Consider the following 12,335-nt stretch of genomic DNA (forward strand, 5'->3'; position numbering starts at 1 on the left):
CATTTATTTCTGGTGTTCTGTTCCTGTGGCACACTACAGCTGGAAAGTACCAGCCTTATGGACTTAAATCTAGAGGGTGTTATGTGTCTTGTGGTAGAGGGGAATGGGGAGAGGAGTAGCCACTCTGAGCATTTCTGGACTGCTCACCTGCTGCCTCTCCCTGGGACTGCCACCATGCATAACCCTGCCAGCACCACCCACTGTGGATGGGTTCGCTGTGCACTTGAACTTTGCCTGGGGACAAGCAGAGGGCTGCCATGGCTCTTATGCTGCTATCCTTTGTAACACAATGGCAGATGGAGACAAGCAAAGCTTTGGCTCCAATTGTGCCAGTCATTGTGCACACGTTTAACAGAGATTCTCCCCATGCCAAGTAGCCTACAAATCAGGATGAACATTTTGAGAAGATGGGTGGGCACAGACCAGAAGGGATAAGGGCAGCACTGTACAGTATAACTCTGTACTGCCACTAGCAGCACTCATCCCACTGCCAGTCTGGCCTCTTCCCACCACCAGTACTCCCATTAGCCAGATGCATCAGATGCTATGATACTTGAGTCAGTGCATCAGAAGCCAAGGACCCCTCCCAGGGACATAGCAGAGCTTAACAGGGCTTGCACTGAAAGAATTGCCAGTGCAATGCTTTGGAGCATGGGGATTTGAATACAGACTTTGGCTTGGTTTACTAGAAAGGTGGGAGCTTTTGCAGGAATTGGGCCTGGACAGGACTGGGAATGCCTGGGAGTTTTGCCTGGGCAGTTGTTCAAATGCATCTCTTGCATGCAGCTTACCGGGATAAAGAAACTGCTTGAAAGCAATTTCACGTTTAGATATCCGCCCTCCTTCCTCAGGTCAGAAATCTCTATATTAATGCACTAGTCTGTGCCCTGGCAGCTACTAGTTATTGTGCAACAGGAAAAATACACTTGGACTTAAAACTCCAAGGAAGGAAAAGCCTTGGGGCAGGAGCTGATGGGAGGGTATTCACCTCTGAAGGATTTAAGTTTCTCAGCTAGGCTTTGCTAACTGCCAACAGAGAAGTATCCTAGAAAGCAATTTGGAAACAAAGCAAAGTTCTAGAGGCTTAGCTGGGACATATCAATTCCTTTCACTCCCTACTAATTACCTTCAGATATCACCTCCCCATGAGATTGGAAGCAGTCTTATTCTCCAACTGTACAGGCACAGGAAATCAGCAACTTGCACGCAGTTACGCATAATTAGTCACCATCAGTTACAGGCTGATATTACAACAGAGGGAACCCTGTTTATCTCTAGTGTGATTACAAAGCCATATAACCCTTTAAGAGGGCTACTAGTTAACCGGAGACAATGTTTGGCCTGGGCACACACTGCTGAAGATGCTGCAGGAAGCTATACTGATTCCTAAGCGTGCACACACAACTCCATTCCCTCCAGTGCTGCCATACCAGTGTCCCAGCCAGCTGCCTGAAAACAGCATCCTTCGGTACCTTACCCCACCCCAGAAGGGGTGTGGAAAAACAGTGCAGGGGAAAAGAAACAAAAAACAACAACAAAAATCTTGGCTGATTTCCCAGGAGCAGCAGTGTCAAACCTGGCTGGCCTCCAGCAGGAGTAAATACATCTTACCAACCTTAATGCCACTGTTCAGCTCTCTGAAGTTCTTCACACCTCCTTTCAGAAGCCTCCGCACAGCATTGTAACTGTACCCCTGTGGCACACTCCTTCCAGCACCAGGCAGGAGTCCATCATCCCTGCTTTGCTCCAGGCCCCTGGTATTGTTGTACAAAGCACTTACAGGCCAAGTCCTCAGCCAAAATTAGCTGACACAATTCTGTTAGGGGCCCTGGTAATGAGCTAATTTATAGGAGCTGAGGGTCTGGCGCACTTTTTGTTTTGTTTTGTTTTTTTTTTTGGTAATTGCACAGATGAGCTTTAATTGCACCATTCTGGTGTTTGTTGGCAATATGCTTGAAAGAGCTGAGCATTTTTTTATGCTCTTTCAAGATCTGTAGCACAAACAATCTGCTTGTTGGAAGCCCCATGGTTTACATTCCCTAACCCAGTTAACAGAGAGGAAGAAGAGATTGTTCCGTCAGTGAGGTGCAGCAAGAAAAACTTGAGTTTCAGGTGACTGCCTTAATCATGGGAGATCTCTCCACTGTAGCACAGATGACCTCATTGACCATGGGAAAGTATCATTGAATGAATGAGGATGAGGTGCCTAAGTGTGTTGCAAAATCCTGCCATCCTTTGCATCTATTCTGAACTTGTGGTAGGGGGATGATAACATTTTGCATCATTGCAAGGGGTTGGGAGGATAAATCAGAAGTGCTCAAACACTGTGGTTACCAGGACCTGCCAGTGCCAAGATCATGAAGCCTGGAACAGACAAACAAGAAATTGTGAAACCATGCAATGTTGCTAGTGACCACAGGATGGGGAGAGCAAAGGACTGTGCTATCCAGAGCACAGACCTTTCTCAGCACTGGAGTTGTTGACATCGAGGGGACCCTCACGCAGAGGGCCAGAGATTTCATCTCATTTTTTTTCTACCCCAGCCAAACTTTCTGGTACACTTTGTAGCTTTCATAGTCATAAAAGATACAAATTAAAGCATCTGGCAAGACCTCATTTTAATACGCTGCTTCCTGATTTCAGACAAAGAAATATTTGTGTAGGCCAAGGTGAAACCGGTTAAGCAAGAAAAAAAAGGGGCAGATTGAAAGACAATAAGAGAATCTCCAAAGGAAAGCATGGCATGGTTAATAAGTGAAGGCGATCAGAGTCTGTGGGAAGGAACTACCATTGCATATAGTAATTCCTGGTAAGAGTGACAGCTGTATGATTTGTTCTTAAAAAGAAAGTGCAGCAATGCAACTGCTCTCCTCTTGATTCCCAGTGGCTTTGTTGTGCCATCTGGGGCGGTGATGCCATCAGAAGAGCCTGTTAGCCTTTCATTCTTCATGCAGATACACTTTGCCTCTCACTGCCAAGAGGTGTTTGCAGCTGATCAGGTAGATCCTCTTCACTCCAAATCAGTAACGACTCAGCTCCAGCTCCTCCTTCCAAAACCTGGCACCAAGCTCCCTTTTACAAGTGGCATTTTGCTGTGCCTGAAGCTGCAAACCAGGGTCCCTCCTTGTCCTCAGTTCAGGGTCCATCATGCTCATCCCAAGAGTGGAAGGGCTGTTAACCCAGCCCAGCACAGGCAGCTCCTGGTGAGCTTTCCTGTGGTATTTGTGTGGGCAATGTCTTTCTCTTGTCCCCCACCACAGCAGTGTACTGGTGTTGCATTGCTGACAGTCTGCCACTGACTGTCCCAAATGTGGCTCTTTACAGTGGAGGGGTACCTGTGAATCCTGCCAAGGGAGGTGGGTGCAATTCTCTATATGATAAACAAGATCTTCTGTAAGGGTTATAAGCACTATGTGCCCAAGTGCCACAAAAAGCCCATCAGATGGGATTATTTAGCACTGACAGCCCTTTATGAAAATCCAGTGTAAAATATTAAATCTATGGCTGCCTATGAACAGTAAAGGGCATGTTTCAGTGGTATCCCAAGACATTCTGAAGATAAAATAGAAGGAATTTAAATAAAGTAGAAAATGATCCATGTAATAGCTAGCTTGGCCTTAATGAGTAAAAGTCTCCCTTGTCTGTGGACATTGCAGAAAGCAACGTGGAGGAGGGAAGGCTGGAAAATGGGTTATTTCTGAAACAGGGAGTTTCCTGGGTTACCGTGAAGGAGGGCTGCACAGCAGCTCTACCACTGGTGTGGGGTCCCAGGCTTCCCTCCTTACTTAGGGATAATTGTGTTACCAGGAGTGAGTTTGTGAAGCAGCTGCTGGTTTGATGTCAGGCAAAAAGGAAGGAAGTAGGAGAGGGGAATGAAAGGAAATGAAGTAGGAAGTAAGATATCCTGAAAAGTCTATGTATTATAGCCCTCTGAGGTGCTCTGGGTCAGGCACTAATAAGGGAAAAACTGAAGTTTTGTACTGCAGCAATTCCTGGTCCTAAATCCACGAACAGATGGATTTGGAGCTGACATTTGCAGTTTACTAAAGGGTGGATGCAGAGCTTTCACACTGGCTCTCATGCCAGTGTGAACCAGAAGTCTGCCCTGTGAAATATTAGATTCAGAAAAACAGTAAGAAAACCTGGGGGCAGATCTTCAACTCCTGTAGATCAGCCTTTCATCCAGAGAGGTTCTACCACATTACCGTGTGAAATAACTGTGATGTGAAAACAAGTCTTCTTTGTCCATGTGCAAAAAGCTCATGAACAAAGCTGCCCCCATCTCCTTTCTCTTTACAAAGAAAGTAAGAGTTCATTTAAAGAAATTACTTCATACCTAAAACCATACAGGGAGCGAAAAAGATCTACAGTGCCTCATTTGCTTTTCCTATCAGTACTTGCTTTTCATCACCTGTATGTGTGCAGAGAATACTGCAGAGAATACAAAACAGTTTGCAAATTGCTTGTTGCAACCCAAAATTTACTTAAGCCTGCAGAAAGACGGATTTCATTTTACCCTTTTTTCTGCTGGTTCAGAATACATTTAATCAGAGGAAATATTTTAGCCTTAAATTAATGTCTATCACGCTGAAGGAACATGTACTTCTCTGCATCTGTACGCAGGTAATCACTAAAAAGTCATCTGGCTACATGTGTTTTCTACCTATCTACTAAATCAGAGCTCTGTGTGTATTTAAGACTCCACCTGAAGGACTCTGGGGCTATGAAAGACAACACTTCTGTTGCAGCAAAGCCTGCAAGAAAGCTTCATACAGCTCAACAAAAACAAATTAGGGCTGTCCCCCTCTACCACCTTACTATAGACAGTTTTACATCTAACATTCCTCAGGAGATGCACTAGACACTGAGTTTTGTAGCCTCTTGTGACCTTCTTCTACTTGTTTTCTTTTAAGCAGGTAAGAAGAGCCCACCTGCTGAGGACAAAGTTGTGTTAACACATATGAAGATACTGAGCAATGAAGGAATTCAAAACCCAGGGTTAAACCCAGAGGCTCCAGCTGACACAGCCTGCACAGAAGAGTCCCGTCTCCCTGGTGCCAGCCTCCCACCGGACTGCCAGGGAAATCCGAATGCAGCAGCCGCACCAGCAGATCCAGACTATGCAGATGCCCCGGCAAGCACAGACTATGTAGCCACGCTGCCTGACCTCAGTGCCTTTGAGTCCAAGTGCCGACTTCATAGATTCTCCAAATTTGAATCTGAGGACTCGGGGGTTGAATTGCCAAGTGGGGCTAATTCTCCATCAACACCAACGGGTTCAGAGAAGAGCTTTGTGCTTCACAGCAGAGACTCATTTTGTGACTCAGGTGTGCTTAGCACCTCTTCTTCTCCAGAAATTGACCATCTGATAATGAGAACATGTAAAGAGCATGCCAGAAAAGTCAGCCACCAAGATCCAGAGGGTGAAAAACAAGCTGAGTACTACAGCCAGGAGGCAGATGCTATGCAGGGTCCTACAGCTTCCCTTGAAGACTTCAGTATCCCTCCAGGAGAAAGTCCTGATGAACATTTTGACCAAAGCAAAAGGCAATCTCTGGAAAAAGAACCTACCCCAGAGACAGACCTTCCCAGGGAAAGCACTCTTCCCACCCCAGCTCCGATAGAAGAGCCAAAGATAATTGCTGACAATTTCTCAGAGAACTTTGGCAGCATGCAAGACCTTCAGATCCATGGACATCAGCTGAAGAAGTACCCCACAAGCGACAGTCTGAATGAATACATGGATGAATGCTGTAGACTGAGTGAGGTAAGAAACACCTCAACTGAATCTTACAGCTAGGCCGGTCCAATACCTCAGTCAGGGTTCAAGTCCTATCCTCTGTCACGAACTAGGACACATCTGAGTGAGTTAGAAAATCTCCCCTGAAACTGTTGTAAGCAGCAAATCTTGGGAATTGATTTTTAAGGGCTTTTTTCATAGTCGTGAAATTCTGAAGTAATTCACATATATTGGGTCTGGGTAAGGATGACTAACAGCTCATGGAGATCTGATGTTTCAAAAAGCCCTAGATTAGAGCATGGACTTTATTCTGGTTTTAAAATGAAGATTATGAGGTTAGTCATCGTCCTCTGATACATGGGACGGGGATCAGAACATAGTTTCTTTTTCAATGTCAGGTTATTCCTGTTCCTGGGAACAGCTAGACTGCTGTCGGGGCACCGAAGTTTGGAAAGAACTTGTCTAAGGGGTAGTTCATTCCTGTCCAGGCCTGTCCTGTCCTCTTGAGCCAGCTCTCTCGAATAATGAGTGAGCAGGGAACTAATGCACAAATTCAAATCTTTGCTGGGATAGAGATGGAGATCCCCTTTTAACCCTCCAGCACAGCTGTGATGGAAACAGTTCTGAGACTGACCAAACTGCAAAGACATATTTTCAGCACCTTGTTCTACTCTTTCCCCCTTGCTGGGTACTCCCTGCAACTGATAGAATAAAAAGCCCTTCTGTGCATTTTCTCCCATAGTGGATGCTGGCAAGCACTCACTCCAGTGCTCTTACTGAAGCCCCATGCTGCTGACACGCAGACAGATCACTGCGGTGGCTTCCATGAACCAGTAATGGAAAGATCTAACTGGGGAGCTGATTCTTGATAGAGAGACAGACCAAAAAGCCCCATGAGCAAAAGGAAAGGAGGGGGCAGGCTAGATGAAGAGGGTCATACAGACACACCAAAAATATCAAACAGTGCATAACGGGGATTTCTTTTTGGGGTGTTCATTGCAGTAACAGTGATGAATGGGAGATGGGTGGGAGGAAGCCAAATGACAAGTGCTGTGTGCTGTGCATATACTTTCACCATGACTTCTCTGCCCGGGCCCTGAACCATCAGGTGATGGCCTTCCTCTCCAGCAAGCCAAACCCTCCCAAGCAGTGAGGAAGGTCAGAGATGGCCCACCTCTGGTAACATTGCATATCAAGGCAGCAGAAGCAACACACAATCCAATGGAGCACCTTCTTCCTCCCCAGACCTGTCTCACACACGGCAGAAGACAGATGTCTGTTTTGCACGGTTCCCAAACAGACAGTGACCTGGCCTTTTGGCAGAGAGTTCAAAAAAGGACCAGAGCAGGAGAGTCTGAATCTAAGGAGACTTTATAAAAAGCTACCCAAATTCTCTGTTGTACTCCAGAGGGTTTGCAGCCAGCTTGGTCTTGTCTGACAGCTCTGGCTGCCCATGAAATTCCTTTAAATCCTTTGTGAAATGGAGCCTCAGTTTCCCAAAGCAGAGCATTTAAATAAACAAGAGAATAAATTAGAAAGAAACTGAAGAGGAAATGAAGCCCTTGGTGGCTTATCTCCCCTCCTTTTTAATATCCTCACTGGCTGAGTGCTAAAGCTCTGTGCCCCAGAGCGCTTTTCTTTGTTTGTTTTTTGAGCTGTATAAATACAGCTGTGACCTAGGTGCTGGGGAAGTTTGTCCCTCTTCACAGAGCACCTCCAGGCTGCTGTATCTCAAAAGCAGTGCTCTTCAAACTGCTGGGATGCCAGGTAGCACCCAAGCTGACTGGGGCAAGAAATGCCCACTGCTGCTGCGCAGCCCTGTGGCTGCTGCTGCGCTGTGTGCCTCAGAGCACAGGGACAGCCCTCCCGCAGCTGCAGAGCCTTCTGCCCTCGCCAAACCTGCACAATGTTGACCTGTTCTCACTGTCATACAACAGAGGCAGGACAGAGTGAGACCCCCTCAGAAATGATGTCCTGATGATCGTCTGCCCACACAGCTGATGGATGCCTCTTGGTTCACCCCAGCTGAGGCTCTGCTCCAGGCTTATACTCTGTGGCTTTCACATTTGCCTGTAACCTGTTCAAGATACAACATGGTACTTAGGAGCCAGTCTCTTGTCTGGCCTGATGTCATCTCAGAGACTCAGATACCCCTAGAAATGCAATCAATGTTGTCTGAAAGACAGCAGGCCAGTACAAGGTATTCCCACTCTGCTTGGCAAAGAACATGGCAAACCAAATTGTTCCATCAAATCAATTCCTCCTGCATTAAATTCATGTTGACAGAGATGCAAGAGTGCTTATAGGGGCTTATATTTAATGCCAGGTGAGAGTATTATTTAATTATAGGTGACACCAGTTTCCTCAGTTCTGTTGCTGGTTTGGGGAATACAACTTCCAAGTAACAGGAGAGCAGCTGAGGTTCCCCAGCCCAGGTGGCTGTGGCAATGCCATCAGCACTCTCCTTGCCAGCACACCACAGCCGAGCAAGGATTCAGTCTCTGGATGAAGATGTCCCTTGATGTCCTCCCAGCCTCCCTCACTGCTGAGGCCACTTCCAAGAGAACAGGAAGGAAAATGCTGAAAAAGAGAGACTGGAAATGACCAAATATTTTGACCATTTAGATTCATTTGGTGAATGGCTTTGGCTGAAAATATACATCAAATCATTTCAGTCTGGCATTTCTTAAACAAAGGTTTCTGATCTTTTGTTTTGAACCATTGTTATTTTGAAATTTGCCTACGTTTAGAAAGATGAAAGAAAGTGGAAGCTGTCAAACAACAAGTGAAAGAACTTTGAAGCCTAAATAAAAGCATTTCCTTTTAAGCCAAATTAAATGTTTGGGGTCAGTTTGAAGATACATAGCTTTTGATGCTTTTGCTTTGCAAAAATTCCTCACGCTCCATAAAGTTTACATTTAAAGTCAGCCCATACCCCTGGAAGAAGAGGGAGGGTGGGAGCATTGTCGTCATTAAATGAAAAAAACCCATTATTCACACAGTGCTAATTATCCTGGGCCAAAGCAGTCAAAATACTTCTCTGCAGAGAACGGTATGGTTCAGTGGAAGGATAGGGCAACCTGTGATTGTCAGCCCCATAGCCTGTGCGTGCTGCTCAGAGGAAACTAGAAGCTATCAGTAAGTGCAGCCCCTCCTGGACAGCAGGGTGGAGCCGCCAGAAATATACAGCAGGATCACTCTCTTTCCTGTTATTCACAAGCCTTTTGGTGCTGTCAGCTTCCAGTGACAAATGCTTCCCGCTCAGCCTGTGACGTCACTAATCAGTTGCTCCAAGCCCATGATGGGAGGTGTGTAATTTCATTCCTTGGCTGTTGGCACAGTGACGGTACTGCCTCTGTACTGGCCATGCTAATGTGGTGGGAGTGGGCAGTGAGGGATTTATGGGAGAATGGAGCATGGTATAACTCAAAACTATCCACAAGAGTAAGTGAAGAGCATTGCAAGAAGTGCAGAAAGCTAAGTCACTGCAAGAAACATCAGCGAGCTCCCGTCTGAAGGAAGAAGAGCTTCACCTCCAAGCTAGTCTTGCCTGCCAGCTTTGGCTCCTGCTGCCAGGTCCAGCCCAGGACAGTTTTCCATTGAGCCTGATAGAAGAAAAGCTCCCAGCTCTGTGACTCTGGTGGCTTCAGAGGAAAAAATGTGATTTTACACCAGTAAAAATATTGACTGGAGGGCTCTAGATAAGCCAAAGTTCCCAGTGCAGGTGTTGATCCTGTATTTTTAGGCTTCCTAAGAAATCTGTGGGCCAGCACAACTACGATGGTTTATTGCCAGCTGAGCAGTGATACATGTACTGAAAACCTGTCCCCAAAACTTAGGTGAACACTCACAAGAGCAGAGATCTCTTTTTAGTTACACAGGTGTAAAGTCTGTGTAGTGCAACTTAACTCCGCAGGGTCAAAACTGTAATGGGAGTAACTCAGCACAGTATAGCTGAGAGCCTTGGATTCCTTTTCTTCCAGCTGAGGGTCTGGTTCAGTCTGATGTACCTGAAAGCAAAGTCTGGCACCTATTTATACATTATGTTGTTACTTTCCTCATCTGATTCATAAATTACGCCTGTCTGATCCTCTGCATCCTCACCTTCAAAAAAGTAGGTGAGATGTTTTTCCTTCTTCATAGGTTTCATCAGCTCAAAAATGGGCACGTGGTTTTTGATCCAATACTATTTGACAATCCCCATGTGGGGAATGGGAAAAATTTCAGTCTTGTTAGGTGGATGTTTTGGGAAGCTTCAACTGGGGGGACAGAGACTGGAAGAGACTCATCCTGGAAAATGTCTGCAGTTTTCCTATGCTCACCCTCCACTGCTAGCATAAAACTCTCTCACTGGTGCTGAGAGGAAAATATTTAGACCAGAATATGACAGAGCAGGTTCTATGCTGCACTTGGCATGACCAGAAGATAGCGAGGGCTGTTTAGGTATTTCCAGTCTATGGAAAAGAAAGTCCTGGAAGGATCCCTAGAGAGGCCCTCTCTGAGCAATCGTTTTGGAGGCAACCAGCTAAATTACACAAATTTTCTGTATTGAATGCCTGCCATATCTGAGCAATCCTGATGCTAACAGGCATTGTAGCAGGGCAAGCAAGGTGAAGCATCCCCCTTAAAGGCTTCTACCCTTGCATGCTGACCACGGAGGTGGCTGGCCCTGCAGCGATGGGCAGGCACTGGAGGCTCTGCCTGATTTGCCTTTTGCTCATTTGTGCTTGCTGGGATCACTTCAATAAAATGCAAATTAATTTACTATTAAATAGACCAAATTGACTGCCCTGAGCAGCCTCTGAAGGATGACTGTGAAACAGGGGCCTCCAGCATGTTGAGTCCAAGCTTCAGTCTGGTTTAGTTCCTCTAAAGGAGTAAATCCACCTTGCCCCAAGACCTGGAGCAACTGCTCTATGCCTTTTCCCTCTCATTTTCTGGGGACCTGTATTTATTCTCAGGAGTTGGAAGTTCTCCCTACCTTTTGCTAAAAGCCAGATTTTTCTCCCTGCTTGTCCTAAACACCCCTTTGCTTTCAAGTGCCTTGAGCCCTAGACACAGAGCACTGGAAATCAGGGCCACCTCCTCTTCTTCTCCCCCTGCCCGTTTTGCCCTATAAACCTAGCAGCTGCAAACATGAAGCAGGACCTTACAATATTAAGCACAGGACAAGTATGGAACAAAAAGAGGGTCTCTAACTGAAAGAGGTCACAGTCAAATGCTTCATGCTTTCTTCCCAGTCCTGAGGTTACAGCCAAAGGTTTTACTTTACTGTCTTTTCCAAGAGCTCCTCTGTCCCTTGTAGTCTTCCCTTGTGTTTCTACAGCTGTAACAGGCTGGATTTGCTCACTGTCTCCTTAGGGCAATACAGACATGCCATCAGTCACTGCAACAGAAAACTGGCAGAAAGGGAAGTTGTTAAATGTGCAAAGAGAGGGTACAGAGTGGTGGAAAGCCTACGTTTTCAAGAATAATGAGGAACTTCTGACTACCCATTTTGGGACAGCTCAAAACTGCCAGATTTTCAGAAGCTGATACTCACATACTTTCTGAAAATCATGCTTCTGAAGCTGGGCACCCCCAAATCCCTAGTTGCTTTCAGATATGTTGGTTATAGTGCTTTTGACTCAAGCTTTTCCCAGCAGACACCATGTAGGCTTTGTTCTCCCTGTGGGTCCTGGGGCTGCACTCCTTCCCACTGGACAGACACGCTAAGGACTCAGTTTTATGGCTGAGTAACCTTTGTCTTGCCACCACTTCTGCAGGCTCTGCCCGAGAGGAAAATAAAAATCATGAATGTGAATGACTGGTCAGCTTGGAGTCATCACAGTTTTTCATGTGATTTCATGTGACCTCTGTCCCAGCCTCAGACACAAAAGCATCTGGACATAATAATACCTGTTTATAAATAACATTGTATCATCATTTGTTTAAAAAGAAGTAAATCCTAATGTTGATTATTTTTGAACACACCATGAGCTTTCTGACATAATGAAAAGACAGGAAGAGTCCCAAGGCTGGCATTTCCCCAAAAATGTAGATTGTTGTGGGAAAGGAGACAGAGTAAGCTTCCTGCTTTTGTAGCGGGAACTTATTTTTTGAAGTAAGATAAACTTAGAGTGCTGCTTTTGTAAAGTTCGAGGCTTATTTTACTTACTGATATCACACGCATATCAGCAGGCAGCGCCAAGGTGGAAGTGAGCCTCTGCACGTGTTTGTTAGCAGCACATTCGGCAGAGTCCACTCGTGGCACAGGAGAGGACACTTGCCGTGCATGGGGAAGTCCTGGGGCCAGAAACGGCGAAGCGCAGAGCAGGAGGCTGGGAAGCACCGTTGCCTTTCCTCTGCCACAGGATTACTGTCTGTCTCTGGCACTGCCCTTGGCTGAGTAGCAGTGAGACTCTGCAGGTCCTAGGTGTGGAGAGACCAGTGGTACAGAATATCCTGCGATAGCCAGACGGCAAACTCGATCCTGCAGATTTTCTTCAGGCATCTCTTACTGACTGAGAAAGTAACAGCAGGGATGTAAGCTGGGATCTGCTAAAGACCAGTGGAAAGATGTTCTTTCAGTTTGGCAGCTTGGTTCAGACCCATG

The 12,335-nt window shown here is 46.0% G+C and overlaps 2 protein-coding genes across 8 annotated transcripts in view; one reads left to right on the top strand and one right to left on the bottom strand.

Annotated features, from left to right (window-relative positions):
* HELLS (helicase, lymphoid specific) overlaps positions 1–12,335 on the bottom strand; it is a 71,147-nt gene that overhangs the window by 54,344 nt on the left and 4,468 nt on the right. For 2 of the 4 annotated variants that reach the window (XM_052798587.1, XM_052798586.1), the window contains exons 2-3: positions 11,898–12,151; positions 11,013–11,139 (exon numbers count right to left, since the gene is read on the bottom strand). The exons of 1 other annotated variant lie outside the window; for it this stretch is intronic. The gene's annotated coding sequence lies outside the window, so the exon portion shown is untranslated. The remainder of the gene's footprint in view (positions 1–11,012; positions 11,140–11,897; positions 12,152–12,335) is intronic. One more of the 4 variants, XM_052798588.1, reaches the window with a different exon arrangement.
* LOC128146801 (uncharacterized) overlaps positions 1–12,335 on the top strand; it is a 32,622-nt gene that overhangs the window by 5,453 nt on the left and 14,834 nt on the right. For 2 of the 4 annotated variants that reach the window (XM_052798592.1, XM_052798594.1), the window contains exon 2: positions 4,914–5,767. In XM_052798592.1, the coding sequence (XP_052654552.1) occupies positions 4,914–5,767 (854 nt within the window). The remainder of the gene's footprint in view (positions 1–4,913; positions 5,768–12,335) is intronic. The other 2 variants (XM_052798593.1, XM_052798596.1) reach the window with 1 other exon arrangement.

The sequence above is a fragment of the Harpia harpyja genome, chromosome 10 (assembly GCF_026419915.1).
Source record: "Harpia harpyja isolate bHarHar1 chromosome 10, bHarHar1 primary haplotype, whole genome shotgun sequence".
Taxonomy (NCBI): domain Eukaryota; kingdom Metazoa; phylum Chordata; class Aves; order Accipitriformes; family Accipitridae; genus Harpia; species Harpia harpyja.